General features: G+C 46.3%; 1 protein-coding gene across 3 annotated transcripts in view; it reads left to right on the top strand.

Annotated features, from left to right (window-relative positions):
- Positions 1–20,000, top strand: part of LOC137431716 (tomoregulin-1-like) — a 147,158-nt gene that overhangs the window by 91,424 nt on the left and 35,734 nt on the right. For all 3 annotated transcript variants that reach the window (XM_068123346.2, XM_078782381.1, XM_078782380.1), the window contains exon 7: positions 4,885–5,011. In XM_068123346.2, coding sequence (XP_067979447.1) covers positions 4,885–5,011 — 127 coding nt within the window. The remainder of the gene's footprint in view (positions 1–4,884; positions 5,012–20,000) is intronic.

Raw genomic sequence — 20,000 nt, 5'->3', positions numbered from 1 at the left:
CAATGAACACCGAGGCAAAGACCAGCACTTCTGGAACAATGTGCTCTGGACAGATGAGTCAAAGGTAGAGCTATTTGGCCACAGTACCAGAAGACATGTTTGGGGAAAACCAAAGACAGCATTTGACCACAAGAACCTGATACCAACTGTAAAGTATGGTGGTGGAAATATTATGGTTTCGGGCAGCTTTGCTGCATCAGGGCCTGGGAAGCTCACCATCATAGAATCCACTATGAATTCTTCATTGTACCAGAGGGTGCTTGAGGATAATGTGAGGCCATCTGTCGGAAAGTTGAAGCTCAACCGAAGGTGGACCTTGCAACATGACAATGACCCTAAACATACCAGTAAATCCACCAAGGAATGGCTGAAAAGAAAGAAACGGAGGGTTGTGGAATGGCCAAGTCAAAGCCCGGATCTAAATCCCATCGAGATGTTGTGGGGGGATTTGAAACGAGCTGTGCATGCAAGAAACCCCTCAATCATCACACAGCTGAAAGAATTCTGCATGGAGGAGTGGGCAAAAATTTCTCCCAGTCGATGTCAGAGACTGGTAGACAGTTATAAGAAACGCCTACTTGAGGTTGTTTCTGCCCAAGGGGGCAATACCACCTATTAGAGCCAAGGCTGTACTTACTTTTTCCACATGCGAAATTTGCATTTATGTTTCCTCGCAACAGTACCCGCCCTACGGGCGGGGCTTCAATTGGGAAGCCAAAATGAAAAGGTAAAATATCAGAAATTGAAGGCTTTTTTATTTTAAACGATTCATATAAACATCTGTTGAATCATATCACACGCAAATCATCAAAATCTAAACAGTACATGGCTAAACAGTACATGGACGATCACGTACCACGTACCTCTCGCATCTCGCTCGCTCTCATGTTGTCCGGATAATGATCCTTCCGCAGGTTCACCTACGGAAACCTTGTTACGACTTTTACTTCCTCTAGAGTCTAGACAGTCAAGTTCGCTCATCTTTTCGGTGCACCGGCACGAGCCGAGAACGGGCCGTGCAGGGGCTGGTCTGAGGATCTCACCAAACCGTCCGATCGGTAGTAGCGACGGGCGGTGTGTACAAAGGGCAGGGACTTAATCAACGCGAGCTGATGACTCACGTTTACTGGGAATTCCTCGTTCGTGGGACACTGTCTCAAGCCCCAGTCCCCATCACAGATGGGGCTCAGCGGTTTACCCGGGCCTGACAGCGAAGGGCAAGGTACACGCTGGCCCATCCAGTGTAGCGCATGTGCGGCCCCAGACATTGAAGGGCATTAAACGTTCATTTAACATTAAACGTTCATTAAACATTAAACGTTCATTAAAGGATTACGAAACGAAAAACATGACGAAATTACGTTCACACCGTCACGTCAAACACTACCGTGAACACATACATCACAATGAGAACATCGTCACAATGAACGTTATGCGAACGCAAATGTTATGCGGGAGTCCAAACCTGAGAATGCTTGAGACCAAAGCTGAAATTGGGAAAACTAAATAGCCTATTTTACTCCTGGAGATCCCAGGATTACCCACCCAAAATATCTTTGCGATCGGTTCAGCAGTTTTTACGGTACCTTCGAACGGGCGGACAGACGGACATTTGGTGAATTATAGTAAGATCGTCACATTTTGAGAACATCGTCACAATGAACGTTTTGCGAACGCGAATGTTATGCGGGAGTCCAAACCTGAGAATGCTGGAGACCAAAGCTGAAATTGGGAAAACTAAATAGCCTCTTTTACTCCCATGGGTCCCAGGATTACCCACCCAAAATATCTTTGCGATCGGTTCAGCAGTTTTTACGGTACCTTCGAACAGACAGACGGACATGTGGTGAATTATAGTAAGATTTAAATTATACAATGGACTACAAAATGTAAATGTTTCATGATATTTGTTGTATTATATCACCTTTATCTATCAATATTGTTGAAATGAAGATCAAATAGCTGTATATGTTGAAATATGTTGAAAAAGTCAAAACTTTACATGGGGTGTACTTACTTTTTAACGTGACTGTATATATATATATATATATATATATATATATATATATATATATATATTTATATATCGTTTTTGGCCCTATCTCTCAGCAGTGAAGAATCCATTCAAAAATTATAGTATCTGGATCCAGATCTTCACCAGAATCGAAAAGATTTGTCAACCTGTCCACCAAATTTCATTCAAATATGTGCACAACTTTTTGATATATCCTGCTCCCAGACAGACAAACAGACAGATAGGGGTGTGGTGCCAGATGGAATTATCGTGGGTTTGTCACTAAAACACCCACACATCCTCTTTTTTGTCTTTCTTCCTTATTATTAACCAGCGAGGTACCCATGCTATGCACAGGCAGGGAGCCAACAATGCAGAAACGGTGAATGCTTAATCATGGAACCAATAAATTCCACATTCCTGTGCCACCTTCATTCGCACGTCAGACATGGACAGCAGGTTCGTGAAAGACTTAGGTTTAAAAAAAAAACGGCGAATGGGAAACTATGAACCAATAAATTCTACATTCCTGTGCCACCTGTAGTCGAACATCAAGCATGGACAGTAGGTTCGTGAAGGACTTGCACGAAAAACGTACCCAGTCTGAATGGTTATGTTCCCAATCAATGGTGAATCTGCATATGGTGAATCCGCGAATGTCACGGTTAGAAAGTAGAAACCCTCACGTCATTTCCTCATTCACTTGCACTCAATATCTCTATTTTCATTCCAAACAGCATAACTCCATTCACAAATTAAATAGCATTAATATAAAAAATAAAATTTTACGAACACTCGTGACATAAACAAATATTTCAATCCGTGCTGACGTTACATTCAGATATGCAGCAGTTCCGTACGGTAGGAAATTCAAAATTATAATTGTATTAACTCAATTCCAAACGCCATTCCAAACACAAATTGATACTATAACAAAATTCTGTGTTAAATTGAGAATTGTATTGATTGAGAATTGTTAAATTGTATTGAGATATTATCAAACCAGGTCATTATCGTCATGTGTTCACTTCCGGATTCGGGGCAGGTTCGTATCGACTTATGGAGGAATTTATGAAACCTCCTAACTACCTTACAACATCCACTGGGACCCCAAAACGTTCCACATGAGGTTTGGCAGGGCTCGGCACAAAACTGAGGGAGTAGTTTGGGGATGGACGGACAGACAGATACTCCTGTTTTATAATACAGATAACGATGTTAATTTCTAAATGCATAGTCCCATGCTTTCTTCCATGAAAACCTCATTATGAATGCTGATCATAACGATGCCCTTATCATTTGTTCCTCACTGTATTTGAGTGAAAGGTGCTGCAGAGGCACCTCTTCCATGTTCTCAGTAAACTGTGCCTGACTTTCAATATTTGTCATCTGTGTTTCCTTGGGACAATTTCAGTATTTTCATTCCGTGATTTGCACACGAAGTGGAATTACCGAGTGCGAACTATGCTCGAGTCAAGTTGCACGTTCATGCTCTTGCAAACTCATGGGGAGTGTCTCGCCTGTTTCAGCATTGCACTGCTCAGCATTCCTCACATTTGGCACGCTGCCCTACTCCCAATCCATCTCCCATACCCACGTGGTCTTTCAGCTTAGTTCGTGATTGTACTGGAGATTGAGTGAAGGAATGATGTTGAAACGTGACCTGGTCAAACCACATAAGATGCTTCCTCATACACTCATACAGGCCTGTATGAGCCCCTTGGCAAAGCGAGCGATTTTTTTTTTCATAGCGTCATATCGTTCATAGCGTCATAGCGATTTTTTTTTTCATAGCGTCATAGCGTCATATCGTTCATAGCGTCATAGCGATGCACTCATACAGGCCTGGGATATAGGAAAGGACACACTTTCTCCTTGGGGGCACCTTTGTTCTGGTTATTTGGGACTTCAGTGGGGATATTTTCCTTAAGTGCAGGAGGCGTGGACCACTAATCGCCATTATAGGTCAACATCTTCCATGCACACGCGTACTTAATTTCATGGTGGGCAGCATTGGTGTTGGAAGACACGGCCCTTGCTCAGGATGCTAAAGCGCAGACAATCCTACATTCGTGGCAACACAGATTGCATGATTAGAAATACAATCACTTCTCCATGTGGGTAGACAGGTATCAACAGCTACCTATATGATTTCCATTCAACTTCCAGATTAAAGAATGGTAGTTTCTCTCCTGTCCTGAACTGCATTGTGAATCGGATGCTCGGCGGAACTCCATTCATGTGGCTCAGACACTCGTCCATTTTATATCACCGCACAAGGCCAGGGTTTGGATGTAAAACTTCCTTATTTTGTTTTTCTTTGTCTGTTATGCATATCCGAGGCTTAGCGGTTAGGGTGCCGGCTTGGGATCCTAGGATCCTGGGTTCAAATCCCGGTCGATCGCTGAATTAACACCAGGGGGGTTGACTCGGCCTGTCATACCTTCCGAGGTTGGCAAATTGAGTACCAGTTCACTGGTAATTCCCTGTGTGTCGCAAGAGGCAACTAACAGGGTTGGTGGCAGGAAGGGCATCTGGCCGTAAAACATTGCTTCAAAAAAGGGGATTATGGTGCCCAAAAATGGCCTCTATAGGTGGTTTTTTTTGTTATGCATATCTGGGACAGGCAAGAAAACTTCATCAAGTATGATATCCATTCTTCTTTTTGTTTTTGCTTGGCATTGGCCCCTGAGGACTCTGCATTATGGAGCGCCAACACTTCATAGATTAATGCATGTTTGTTTGATGCTTCACAAGACATGACTCAAACACATTAATCAAGTAACTGACACACTGCTATCCAACTCGTCTCTGTGTGTATAAAAGTGGTGTGCGTGTGTTTTGTATTTTGCTGCCTGGTGTCACTGAAGACAGCATCCGGGACATGGATGAGCCTATAGCTAGAGATTATGGAATGCCATGCCCGGAGCAATTTCGAAGTTTCTGCATCAACGGCTACTGCGAGTACTCGGGAAACCAACAGGAGCCTGCATGCTTGTGAGTATATACCGCAATCGCACTACCTCATTAGCTTGGGCAGAAAAAGATATAATGTATCATACCCACATCTATTACTTACATATGCAGTCTAGCACAAAATTCCAAGTGAGGCATGTGTTAAGTTTAGACTTGGGAAAGGTAACAAGTTGAGGGTTTCTGATAGAATATGTGTGACCCTGAAGAGCTCGGGTTCGGCAGAAAGGAAAAAGGCAAAAAAAAAAGTGGAAGGTCTGCAGAGCTATCGGAAAAATTAAGTAATGGGGCAAAATATTTTTTTATAATAAGTGGTGGAAGGAGAATGCATTCAATGGAGGGAAGTGAACAGTGTGCGAGGATATGGATGAACAAGAGTTAAATGGAACAGAGGTATGGACGGAAAGTACAGGCAGAGACCATACGTCCCTTTTTCTTAAAGAAGTGACACAAGAACAGACTAAAGAAGACGTATGGGAATGGCAGGTGCAGTAATGGACAGTCTAACATGTTAAAACCAGAACCACACTCGGTAGAGGGCATACCTCCGCCAGGCTGAACAAATTCTGTTTTGTATTTAACTGATAAACCGGATGTCCACCAAGTTTCATCCGAATCCGTCCTTACCTGTTGGAGATATCGTGCTATTATATTGTTTTTGGACCTATCTCTCAATGGTGTAGAATCGCTTTAAAAATTGTCATATCCGGATTTACATCCAGCTCTTCACCAAAATTACATCGATTTGTCCTTCTCACACACCAAACCTGTCCACCAGGTTTCCTCCGAATCCGTCCACAACTCTGAGATATCATGCCATATTTCGTTTTTGGCCCTATCACTCAATGGTGAAGAATCACTTAAAAATTCCAGTATCCGCATCCATATCCGGCACTTCCCCCAAAATCGAATCAATTTGTCTTTGACACACACCCAACCTGTCCACCAAGTTTTGGCTGAATTGGCTTCTTGTGATATACTGCTCACGGATAGACAGACAATCGAGGTATTTCTGTCCGCCTTTGGTGGCAGAGGTAACAATGACTAGGATCACCGGTCTGGTAGAGACCCCCCGGAATAAGGCATTGGCAAACCACCGTCCACCAGAAGGGAATGGGGCTCATTTATCATCATGATCAAACCAATCCTGAACAGAAATGCAAGAAATAAAACTATGGTGCCAGATGATGAGCCCCCCAGGTTTGAAAGCACCCAAATGGCTACTTGATGGGTAGATGGGTAGCTAAAAGAGAAAAAGTTATTTGATGGGTAGAACGGGCCGTTATGACGGGACTGGATCAAACCCGAAAGGAAGTCCAGTTGCTGAGGTCGCCAGAACTGAAAGTCTAAGTCTGCACTTCTCAAACGTTCACAAAATTGGAACATGGAATGTTAGATCAATGAATCAGGGGAAGTTAGATGTAATAACTACCTTACCTATCAGAGATCGCGTTTTGATCATTGGCGCAGCCCCAGATTGCTACCGCAGTGTGTTTTAGATTTTGGGACACTGCGGAGGGAGAGTTTTTAATCGTTCTTTTGGAGTATTTTCGCATTTGACGAGGTGAGTTGTTGCTACATAAATCTCTTTGGACATTTTTTTTTTTAATCCTGATGAAGGCAGCTGCGGTTCAACGCCAATGACTTAATAGTGACGGTGATGAAGATGAGGAAGACGTTGTGAAGTGGAAACAGGAGTACGAGCACTTTCCAAAGAGTGTACGTGCATGGTTTGAAATCAAGACCAAGGAAAAGAAATGGCTCCATGCTGTGGACACGTTTTATGACAGTGAGGTGCTCTCAGAATGTGGCCACCCACCACCTTCCTTCAACAATGGCTTCCATCAGGCCTGTGATATTAGCACTTCTAGTACTTGTAACACTTCATTACCTGCTACTTAAGCTTCAGGAAGATCTTTATGAACTAAGTAAGACTTTTCCATTTTGTTGCTTGGTGTTTCTGGATGGTACATTTTGCAGTGGATGCACATTTTCATATCCAATCGAATGCTCACAGTAATTATACTATCGATCCTGGCCCAAAGTCTGACAGCAAGAATACCGTGGTACTCAAACATGATAAAGCCAGGTCAACGATATGTCATCTTCTTGTGTTAGTAAATGACATTCATGTTAACCCAGGCCCTGCCAAGTGCAACATTCCTGACACAAATGGTATCATGTCAAGTTTTTAACATATGTGCACAATGTCACATGAAGCCCTGCAAAGCTCTTCGGTGATGTGGATATGTTACTCCTGTGGCATACCAAACTTTTCCTCCTCCATGTCAACAGCTATTATAGGCATTAACCACCTCAATAGCTTTGACACTCCACTACCTTTGGATAGTTCCTGTGATTCCATTAAGCCTGCTGCCACTTCATCCCCTTGGCAGAACACACCATCACGCTCAGGCCAATGGAACGGAGTACCTCTTAAAAACCATGGACTAAAGCACCAGCATAAACTTTATGCCTCAGTCATAAATTTTCAAGGTTTAATGAACAAGAGAGAATCAATAACTGAATTTCTCTACTCAATCCAACCGGACATCGTTTTTGGCACTGAACCCCGGATAAATGGCTGCTCCTTATGTAATGGAGAGCTTTTCCCCTCTGACCTCTACATGTTTGATATCTGGCGGAAGGACCGAGGAGAACGATACGGTGGTGTGCTCCTAGCTACGAGGAAAGAGCTGCTAGCGACACATGAACTCCATCTCAATGTGGACTGTGAGGTTATCATATGGGCCAAATTGAAGTTCTCAGGTATCAAAGATTGTTTATGTGAGAAATTACTACCACCCACAACGCAACGATATGTAACGGCTCATAGGGCTGGATGATTCTACGAGTAGGTTTCCTCGTGATACCTTCAACATTTTGGCTGGAGACTTCAACCTTCCAGATATCAACTGGGCTAGGTGAACCATCAAGCCTTGTTCAGCTATAGTGTACGAATCCCACTGCAACATGCTACAGAACCTGTCAGCCGAACACAACTTACAACAGGTTGTTCACTTCCCAACCAGGAGGGAGCATATACCTGACTTTTTCTTCACAAGTAATTCAATTTTGATTGAAAAAGTCACATCCATCCCTGGAATTAGTGACCATGACTCAATAATCCAAGTAGACTTGGGGACGACAGTCAAACACAAGGTCACCGATTTACAAAATTAGATTTTGACCAAATGAGAGCAGAACGACATCATTTTTCTACAGAGTGTTTCAAGAAGAACCCCAATCTGAGTACTGTAGACCAACACTGGTAAGTATTCAAAACTAAACTCAAAGAAGTAAGAGACAAGTAAGTATATGCCAACAAAAATCAGCAGCACTGCTGAGTTACGTAAAATTACGCTGAATTACATAATTTACGTAAAATCAAACAAAAAGGTCTACAACCGAGCCCGGAAGAGCCAGAATGAGAGAGATTGGGACAACTTCAGAACACTGATCGCTAGTGATCAGAAATCCAGAAATTACTCCGTTTTGCCAGATGGAGCTATTTGAATGTCAAAGTTAGTCCAAGCCTGATAAATAAATAAAAACCTAAGGCCTTCTACAACTAAGTGAATAAATTAAAACGACACTATAGGCATTCAGCAACTCAGAGAGGGAGGCTTACTCAAATATGTGAGTCGGGAGAAAGCCAACATCATGGGGAGGCAGCAGTTTGAGTCAGTCTGCATAAAGGAAGATAAGGTCAATATGCCAATCCTTACACATTCCCCATACCAAGATATGCCAGAAATTGGAGTTCATATTCAGGGTGTCGAGAAGGCCTTGGACAAACTTTGGACAAACTTTCTCCAAGTAAAGCTTCTGGTCCAGATGATATTCAAGCGGTATTGCGAAAAGAAACTTTATCAGAAGTGAGGCAGTTCTTACTCACATATAGAACCTATATATATATATATATATATATATATAACACATCTCCGAAACTGCTCCAAGAAAAAATTGAAATGGCTCATTGTAAAGTACTCCCCAAGGGGAATGAGATATGTTAATGATGATGTCATAGGTACCTTCATAGTGACATCATAAATCGATAAGTAGAACGCTTGATCCAATCAGTATGAAATTTCTTGAGCGAGATCTAAGGATAAATTGGTCGAGAAAAAAAAATGATGACGTCATCAGGTTTGGCAGCCATAATTTTATGGCATAGTCAGTAGGGCAATGTCATCTGGAACAGGGTCTGTCCGTCCAGTGAACGTATGTGTGTGTGTATGTATGTATGTATGTCCCTCACAAACGTCCACCAACCAGAGCTGAGGATCTGGTCACATGACAGGGGGACAGCAGATCCTCCACTCAGCAGATTCAAGCCTGGCTACACCCATTACATTATAGACTATCAGTATTGTTACTATCATGGCCTCTTTCCATCAATGCCGGCAAAGATTTTAAAGAGTATTAGCACTTTGTATGATCAATGGTATCCTTCAACTTTAATCGGTTTGCAGAAAATGTAACATTAACATTATTGGCGAAGGGAGGGGGGAGGGGGGGGCGGTTCAGAGGGGTTTTGCAATAACAATCATATCCAAGAATGGTCTTGATATGAACTTTTACAAATCAATATGAACATTGAATTCTGCCCCTTTTGGGTGGTGTTTCATGGGAATGCGCTGTTGGAGGTCTCTCTCAGCTGATGGCAGCATCTTTACAGCCCTGCCTGTATCGCCAGACAAAGAGATCGCGCTGCAATTGGACTGCAGCCCATTCACCACCGAAATGATTGTATTTTCCAATAAACCTTTGCCCATGCCTGTCCAGAAGAAAAATAACGCCTTTGTACTGATTCAGCTAGAGACCATTTAAGACTAGTTTGTTACCCTGGTGTTGGTTGTAGAAAAATCATCATGTCATGTGACTATATGCAGCAAGAAGCGATTTAAACCCCCAGTGTGTAATCCCAACTTGCTTCACATATTGATATCATATAATAGGACATTGCCCCACTTCTTTTGGGGGCGGGGGGGGCGGACTATTAAAGGGCCGGAATTATGATCATAGATTAGCATCCATTTGATATAGCATTTGTTAGTTTACCAAAAGGCCATTAGGCTACCATACATTATTAGAGATGTGCAATGCAAGACTGAAATACATAATCTCGTCTCAGAAAGAAATTACATTTGCCTGAAGAATTGATTAATTACGTGGGGATTTGCAAAATGACAACAGGATAATTTTCATTTGCAGGAATGTTTATGATAATCATGTAATTATCCACTTAATGTGAGCCAGGGCAAGCCCAGTAGCAATTATCGGAGTCTCTTATGGTCACTTCTTTTCAATGCAGTCAGGTAACAGCATAATAATAAATCGTAACTAGAACGGCATCGGAAGAGAGCATACCTCCGCCAGGTTGAGCAGTTTACGTTTTGTTTCCCACTCATGTGGCAGGTCTGAATTTGGACCTGAACCAAAATCGAATCTGCTTGTTCTTGTCACCTACCCAACTCATCCACCAAGTTTTGTCATAATCCATCGAAGACCTTTCGTGATATGCGACGTCCAGAATCACTTAAAAAAATTAAATTCCCATATCCGCATCCAGATTCGAATCTTCACCAAAATTGAAGCAATTCTTCCTTGTCAAACACCCAATTGGTCCACCAAGTTTCGTCCAAATCCGTCCATAACTATTTGAGATATCGTGTTATATATCGGTTTTAGCTCTATCACTCGATCGTGAAGAATCACTGAAAGAAAATTATCTGAACCAGATTCGAATCTTCACCAAAATTGAAGCAATTCTTCCTGGTCACACACCCAACTGGTCCACCAAGTTTCGTCCAAATCCGTCCACAACTATTTGAGATATCGCGTTATGTATCGGTTTTAGCTCTATCACTCGATGGTGAAGAATCACTTAAAGAAAATTCTCTGAACCAGATCCGAATCTTCACCAAAATTGAATCAATTCTTCCTTGTCAAACACCCAACAGGTCCACCAAGTTTCATCTGAATCCGTCCATAACTATTTGAGATATCGTGTTATATATCGGTTTGAGCTCCATCACTCGATCGTGAAGAATCACTTTAAGAAAATTCTCTGAACCAGATTCGAATCTTCACCAAAATTGAAGCAATTCTTCCTTGTCAAACACCCAACTGGTCCACCAAGTTTCATCTGAATCCGTCCACAACTTTTTTCAGATATCGTGCTATATATACATCGGTTATCTCTCAATGGTGAAGAATCACTGTAAAAATTCTCATATCCAGATCCGGATTCGGATCTTCACCAAAAGCTAATAATTTCGTCTGTCACATGCCCAACGTCTCCACCGAATTTCGCCCGAATCTGTCCACAACATTTTGAGATACCCTGTTCATAAACAAACAGACAGGGGCGAAAACATAACCTCCATCCACCTTCGGTAGCATAGGTAATTAGAACGGCACTCAGTAGAGAGCATACCTCCACCTGGTTGGCCATATCACTCAATGGTGAAGAATCACTTTAAAATTCTACTAGCCGGATCCGGACCCAGAACTTCGCCAAAATTGAAGATTCTTCCGCGTCACACACACAACCTGTCCACCAGGTTTCGTCCAAATCCATCCATAACTTTTTGAGATATTCTGCTACGTATCGTTTTTGGCCACATCTTCCAATGGTGAAGAATCACTTTAAAAATTAAATAATTCTTGTCGTGGAAATCAATCAGGTCCACAACTTTGTCCCATAGGTAGGTTTAATCACAATTAGATCTCTGGCATCATCCTGTAAAAATACAATCATGCAATAGATATCAGGATCTTGGTATCATACAGAAAGGACCGATAATAATAGTCAAAGCAAAGCGAGTCTAGCATATATGTGTGGGTACGTACCATTCAAGACTACAGGACTACATGTCATAGTAAATGTCACAGGAGTGGCTCAGCGTCGCGGATGTCCCAGATCTTATAGACGCCCCTCAGTGGTTTAAGCGAGTATCACTCCTGGGTTCAACTTTGGTATAATTTCACTACATTCTCCCCGCCGTTAGAACTATACTGCCGCTAGGCAGATCTCAAGCGTGCGTCAGCATTAATTGATTGGGGACGTCATTCCATGTCAGTCGGTCCACCCGTAGCGGTCGGGGTGGCGAATTACCCTGCCAGTTCATGTCCGGAAACTACCGGGTACGGCGTCCCCAAGCCCGGAGTCCCCAGCGTCGGAGTAGCCGCTGGAGGCAGGTGTTGGAGGGGGCACCGCAGAGCCTTCAGGCAGGGGTGTAGGTGACGACAGAAGTGACGGCAAAAGTTCCATAGAGGAAGCTTCGGTAGAGTCCATAGACTCGTAGATTGGTTCGTCGATATCCCTATAAGGGTCGATGACCCCACATGGGGCGAGATGGCGTACGGAGACAGTGGACTCGCGTCCATCTGCCATCATCACACGAGCATGCTCGGGATTAGCCTGGAGTACCTGCACCTTATCTACAAAGGGGTCGTACTTGCTTGTGCGCACCGCTCGTTTGAGATAGGCCGGCCCCGGCTCAGCGAGCCAGCTGGGTAAAGATCGGATACCACCCGAGCTTCTAGGGTGGTGGAACAGTCTTTCGTGAGGAGTCTGATTGGTGGCCGTACATAGGAGAGCCCTGATCGAGTTCAGAGCCGCAGGTAGCGACCAAGCCCATTTATCGAGACCCCGGCCGAGGGCCCGGAGGCTTAGCATGACGGCCCTCCATATAATCCCATTGAAGCGTTCGATCTGCCCATTCGCCTGGGGTCTGTACGGTGTGGTGTAACTCGAAGCAACATTATTTTGGAGCAAATAACCTCTCACCTCCTGAGACAGGAACACCGCACCCCGATCGGTATGCACGTAGGCCGGATACCCAAACATAGAAAACAAATTCTGCAGGCACCGTATGACCGTGGCAGCCGTCATATCCCCGCACGTGTAAGCAAAAGGGAATCGCGAGTACTCGTCAACGATAGTGAGCAGATAACGAGAGTTGCTCGACTCCGACAGCAGTCCTTTGAAATCCATTGCCAATCTCTCCCACGGTCTAGTAGCCCTAACCAGCATCCCCATGGGAGGGTTGTAAAAACGCGGTTTGAGTTCCGCACATATAGCGCAGTCACGGCAGATCCGGCGGATGTCCTCAATCCAGTATGGCAGATTACCACTACGCACAAAATGAGTGAAACGCGCCACCCCTGGATGACACATAGTGTCGTGCAAAGCGCGCAGTCCCTCCAAAGTTACGATCCCCGCGCACGTAGCCGGCCTTGATAAGGCGTCGGCGACCAGGTTATCCTTCCCCGGGCGGTATTTGATGGTGTAGCAGAAGTCAGCGAGTTCGATACGCCAGCGAGTGATTTTCTCATTCTTAATACGTTGAGCATGTAAGGTGTCGTTCATGAACGCAACGCTTTGTTGGTCCGTGATGATTTGGAAGCATCGCCCGAGTAAGTACGGTCACCATCGCCGAATCGACTCGACGATCGCGTACGCTTCCTTTTCGACAGACGAATGCCTCCGCTCAGCGGAGGTGAGAGTCCGCGAAAAGAAAGCCACAGGGCGCCCCCCTTGGGAGAGAGTCGCCGCTATCGCATGATCTGAGGCATCACTTTCTAAGATGAAAGATTCGCTCTCGTCGATCGTCGCCACAGCGGCGCCAGCGATGTCGGCCTTAAGGCCCCCGAAGGCCGCCAAGCTCATGGGGAACGTGTCGCAGGCCACGAGGGGGCGGAGCTTCGCGGAGAAATTTTGCACCCACTTCGAATAGTGGGCGAACAGCCCGAGAGCACGCTTCAGCGAAGCCCGATCGCTAGGCGGAGCCATATCGAGCAAAGGTCGCAGACGCTCCTTATCCAGAGAGACTGAGCCATGGCTCACGGTGTACCCCAGAAGATCTATCGTGCGTAGAGAGTAACGACACTTAGCCTCATTCATGGTTAGGCGATACCTCTGCGCGACCTCGAGGAAGCGCTTCAGATTAGCATCGTGATGCCCCTGGTCATACCCACAAACCGTAAGATTGTCCAGATATACAAAGACATCTGTCAAGTTCTCCTTAGTAACGAGGTCGTCCATAGCCCTCTGAAAACAGGCGACCCCGTTCGTCACCCCAAAAGGTAGTCGGGTGAACTGGTATAACCTTTGACCTGATTCAAAGGCAGTATAGATGCGATCAGCCCTAGAGATGGGGATCTGATGATACGCACTACGCAGATCGAGAGTGCTGTAGACGGAGTACTGGGCCACCTGTCGTACTAGCGCGTCCATCCCCGGTAAGGGGTAGGCGTCCAGCTGTGTAAAGCAATTAACCGTCTGTCAGTAGTCGATTACCATGCGCCGGCGATGGGCCTCACTTCGCACCACTAAGACCTGGGCCCGCCACGGCGACCGGCTAGGTTCGATAGCACCGTCCTTTAAGAGCTGGGCCGTTTCTTCCGCAATGAATTGCGCGTCTGCTCGTGAGTAGCGCCGCGAATTTACCGCTACAGGAGTGCAGTCAGTGGTCAGGTTGGGGAACAGCGAAAGAGGCTCAATTTCCATTTTCGTGAGTGCACACACAGCAAGCGTGTCCGTCCCACCGAATTCCATTTCCAAACGTCCATGTCGCTTAAGAAAATCGTGTCCTAACTATGTCAGCACATAATGCAGGTGTTACATATTTATGTGAATGTATGTGAATTACCATTCAGGTTGCGTATCCGTGTGTATTATATTAAGGGTTGTTGTGATGGGAGGGTCAGGAGCCCTTCGGAACCAGTGGCCGGAAACGGAAGTGGCCGGAAACGGAAAAAAAAAAGACACGAGGAGAGAAAAGGACGGTGATTCTTCTTCCTCGCCCCGCGACGACAGAAGGTGGAATCGACCTTGCGCGGCGCGGAAAAGAGAGGCGTTCCGAAACCCGTTTGGCGAGAGGAGTTACCTGGCCGCGTAATTACCTTTGGACACGTGAGGTCCCCGTGAGTTCGTGCACGGAACCAAGCGGTCGCACTTTGGAGCCTCGCACGCGTTACAAACCGCGCTCGGTTTCGCCCCGTCTACAAGGACGCGTACGGGTCGCACTTTGGAGCCTCGCACGCGTTACAAACCGCGCTCGGTTTTGCCTCGTCTACAAGGACGCGTACGGGTCGCACTTCGGGGCCTCGCGCGCGTTGGAAGCCGCGCGGGGTTTTGCCCCGTTGCTTGGCAAGGAGGTGCGCTGCAACAGCTGTCCCCGGTACGAGACGGCACGTTTGGAGCACGTCCGCCCGGGGTTCGTTCAACCGCCCGAGTGCGGTGACGGTGACGATCCTCTTGGTCAAGAGGGGCCCAGAGACATTGTGCGGGACCGAGACCAAAAGGGTTTCGTGAGTACTCACCGGGACACACATGTATAAGATGGCCATCTTAATCATAGGGAATTGATTGTGAATTGGGAATTGGTGAGGATTATGTATTGTTGATTGCTCGGGGAAAATCTCCGTGGTTGTGTCATTGAAATATTGTTGATGGTTGTGTCATTGAAATTGTTTGGTATCATTACCCTTGAAATATATTCTTGAACGTCAGTTGTCTCTTGGGTGAAATTCATATGGCTTGCGTGGCGAAAGCGCATATATAATACAGCTTTCTGGCGAAGTTCCTCTCACGGTCCGGGGGTCACTGAGACCAGGTATTCACCGAGGGGACCACGTAACAGAATTGGGGGCTCGTCCAAATTACGATTTGCGGTTTCGCAATTGGGTCTACGTCCGGGATTTAAAATTGTATAAAATAATAAAATAATAATATTTTTTATTAATTAAAATTTATTAATTAAATATTAATTGGTAAATTTTTTTTTTTGAGAAATTGGGGTAAAGTCTTGGGTGAAGGTTAACAGGTGTTAACGATAGGCACCATGGCGTTTGTGGCACAGAACTTTGGGGTAACACCGAGTGAGGCACAGTTCCGAGCGTTGCTAAAGTCGGACCTCTTGAAATTGGCCAAACATTTTAACTTGGAGGTCCGAACTAATTTGAGGAAGGCAGAGTTGCAGGCCACGGTGATACAATCTATGGTGGGATTAGGAAAATGGGACGAGTTAGCCTGGGAGTGGCTACCCGAAGAACCAGAAGACGTTGAGCTCCGGAAACTGGAGTTGCAGTTACGGAGCCAGGAACGGATTAAAGAAGAAGAAAGGAAAGCAGAAAAGGAAAGAGCAGAAGAAGAAAGGAAAGCAGAAAAGGAAAGAGCAGAAGAAGAAAGGAAAGCAGAAGCGAGGAGAGAAGAGAAACAAGCAGAGGAAAGGAGAGTGGAACGAGAACTCCAGGAAAGGTTAGCAGAAGAAGAAAGGAAAGCAGAAGCGAGGAGAGAAGAGAAACAAGCAGAGGAAAGGAGAGTGGAACGAGAACTCCAGGAAAGGTTAGCAGAAGAAGAAAGGAAAGCAGAAGCGAGGAGAGAAGAGAAACAAGCAGAGGAAAGGAGAGTGGAACGAGAACTCCAGGAAAGGATGAAAACAGAGGAAAGGAAAGCAGAAGCAGAGGAGAGAAAAGCGGAAAGGGAATTAAAGGAACGTGACATGGAGCTTCAGCAAGAAATCAAATTCAAGGAGCTGGAGTTAATGAGAGAACGGGGAGAGGCACCACCCTTGCTGACGGGGTCGACACCTAACCAGAAAACCTGGGATGTGGGCAGACATGTGAGGCTGGTTCCACCGTTCAGTGAAAAAGAAGTCGCAAAATTTTTTCCACACTTTGAGAAGGTGGCTCGACAATTAAACTGGCCGGAGGAGGCCTGGACCATACTCGTGCAAAGTGTGCTGGTGGGGAAAGCTCAGGAAATTTATTCGGCGCTACCAATGGACCAATGTGCAGATTATGAGGTACTGAAGACGCACATCCTCAAAGCGTATGAGTTGGTTCCGGAAGCTTACAGGCAAAAATTCAGGAATGCCAGGAAGAGGGAGAGTGAGACCCATGTGGAGTTTGCCAGAGTGAAAGAAAACATGTTTGATCGGTGGTGTGAGTCAAAAGGAGTCGGGAAAGACTTCGAAACATTGCGGGACTTGATCCTGGTGGAGGAATTCCAGCAGTGTGTCCACGAGGACATCAAAGTGTACCTGCAGGAAAAGAAGGTACCAAAGTTGTGGGACGCAGCCACCATGGCAGATGATTATGCCTTAACCCACCGAATAGGGGTCCACGAACCTAACTCCTCGCCTAGATCTCCGCAGGGGAGGTGGGGAACAGCAGGTGCGGAGAACGACCATACATGGCGGCGGCCTCGAGAGGATTATGGGGACAACTATGATACCCCACCGGTTCGAAATCGGAGGGATGAGGGCCCAAGACAAACTTATAGTTCGGGGGGCCCGAGGCAGACCACGAGTTTTTCCTCCGGGCCTACTTGCGCTTTTTGCAAGAAACCTGGACACTTGATGTCCAGTTGTTACCGCAGGAAAAGCGAAGACCCAGAGCGGAGTCCGACTACTACGACTCCAAACGCAATGGCCATTGTGAGAAATCGCCATCAAAAGGGTTACCAACCCTTTATTTCAGAGGGGTTTGTGTCACGGGATGGAGCCTTGACTAACCGGAAACCGGTTAGGATATTGAGGGACACAGGGGCACATCAATCTTTAATGCTTGAAGGCATTTTGCCATGGTCCGAGGAGACGGCAACGGGGGATAGTGTTCGTTTACAGGGGATCGGGGGCGGTGTTAGTGCTCCCCTTCATGTCATCCATTTGGAGTCCGATTTGGTGTCAGGACCGGTCACCGTCGGTTTACAAGCCACGCTTCCTGTAGAGGGTGTATCTGTGGTTATTGGGAATGATTTGGCCGGGGGTCAAGTTTATGGTAACCTGAGGGTTGGTAAAGAGCCCAGCAGGGAAAATAACGCCACACCAGCTCGGGATGGCGACAAAAGTGCCAAGTTATTTGTAGGGGGACTGAACTTCAAAACAGAGGAAGAAGTTCTGACCTCTGTCTTCAACAGATATGGGCCGCTGGTGGAAGTGCGGTTGGTAAGAGACTGGGAAACGCAACAGTCAAGAGGGTTCGGCTTTGTCACGTTTGCCAGCACAAAAGACGCCAGAGAGGCAGAGAAGAATTGGAATGGCAAGGATTTGGAGGGTCGGACCATAACAGTAGGGAAGGCATTTCGTAGGCGTCGAGAGGTCTACAGGAGAGGACAACTGGGCGGTAGTTTTGGTGGTGGCCGCAATCAATATTATTATGGAGGCTCCCTGAGTTATGGCCGCTCCCGAAGGAAGGATTGGAAAAATGGTGGCCGAGAAGGAGACCGTTATTCATGGGACTACAGGGACCAATGGTCCCACCCTAATTATTAGGGAAGTTATGAGAAGTTGAAGCACTGAAGGCGGCGGAGCCGCCGAGCCAAGATTCCTACACGAATTAACCGTGAACGCCGTTCCTAAAGGCGTCCATGTAGTGAACTTTCATGCACGGACTAACCGTGAACTCCACGTTCCTCAAGGCGCCCATGTAGAGAACTTTCCTGCACGGACTAACCGTGAACTCCGCGTTCCTAAAGGCATCCATGTAGTGAATACTCGGCTTGGCCTCCCGGAAAAAGTGCTATCGAGTTGCGTAACTTTGGATCTTTGATCAACCCCTTAACCTTCATTCCCAAGATACGGACGGGCCAAGTCAGAGGGTCCTGAGATGGAGTTTGATTTGGCAGGGACAAGGTCGTTGTTGGTACTTAGTCCAGAGGGAGTAATCTGGAGGGGTTGGGGTGAAATTTTGGTTGCTTTATTTTTAAGTGATAACTGTGCCCGGGGGGAACTGATAATGTGGGGGGGGGTTGAGTTATCTGGTTTGTTTCTCCAAATTGGCCGGCAAAGAAAGTTTTCGCTGGGTTCAAACTTTCTTTCTTGAAGGGGGGGAGTGTTACATATTTATGTGAATGTATGTGAATTACCATTCAGGTTGCGTATCCGTGTGTATTATATTAAGGGTTGTTGTGATGGGAGGGTCAGGAGCCCTTCGGAACCAGTGGCCGGAAACGGAAGTGGCCGGAAACGGAAAAAAAAAAGACACGAGGAGAGAAAAGGACGGTGATTCTTCTTCCTCGCCCCGCGACGACAGAAGGTGGAATCGACCTTGCGCGGCGCGGAAAAGAGAGGCGTTCCGAAACCCGTTTGGCGAGAGGAGTTACCTGGCCGCGTAATTACCTTTGGACACGTGAGGTCCCCGTGAGTTCGTGCACGGAACCAAGCGGTCGCACTTTGGAGCCTCGCACGCGTTACAAACCGCGCTCGGTTTCGCCCCGTCTACAAGGACGCGTACGGGTCGCACTTTGGAGCCTCGCACGCGTTACAAACCGCGCTCGGTTTTGCCTCGTCTACAAGGACGCGTACGGGTCGCACTTCGGGGCCTCGCGCGCGTTGGAAGCCGCGCGGGGTTTTGCCCCGTTGCTTGGCAAGGAGGTGCGCTGCAACAGCTGTCCCCGGTACGAGACGGCACGTTTGGAGCACGTCCGCCCGGGGTTCGTTCAACCGCCCGAGTGCGGTGACGGTGACGATCCTCTTGGTCAAGAGGGGCCCAGAGACATTGTGCGGGACCGAGACCAAAAGGGTTTCGTGAGTACTCACCGGGACACACATGTATAAGATGGCCATCTTAATCATAGGGAATTGATTGTGAATTGGGAATTGGTGAGGATTATGTATTGTTGATTGCTCGGGGAAAATCTCCGTGGTTGTGTCATTGAAATATTGTTGATGGTTGTGTCATTGAAATTGTTTGGTATCATTACCCTTGAAATATATTCTTGAACGTCAGTTGTCTCTTGGGTGAAATTCATATGGCTTGCGTGGCGAAAGCGCATATATAATACAGCTTTCTGGCGAAGTTCCTCTCACGGTCCGGGGGTCACTGAGACCAGGTATTCACCGAGGGGACCACGTAACACAGGCAAGACCATGAGATGTACATCTGGAAACATGCGTCCCTTTATCACAAGTTTCAATCGACATTCCCCCTTCGTGCTGAGCCTAGGTCCTTGGGAGGCCATGAAGATCCGTCGTGTAGTCCCGAGGACCGGCCACCC

The sequence above is a fragment of the Myxine glutinosa genome, chromosome 7 (assembly GCF_964187855.1).
Source record: "Myxine glutinosa chromosome 7, kmMyxGlut1.1, whole genome shotgun sequence".
Taxonomy (NCBI): Eukaryota; Metazoa; Chordata; class Myxini; order Myxiniformes; family Myxinidae; genus Myxine; species Myxine glutinosa.
The sequence above is the reverse complement of the archived record's forward strand: the minus strand, read 5'-3'. Positions and strand labels throughout refer to the sequence as shown.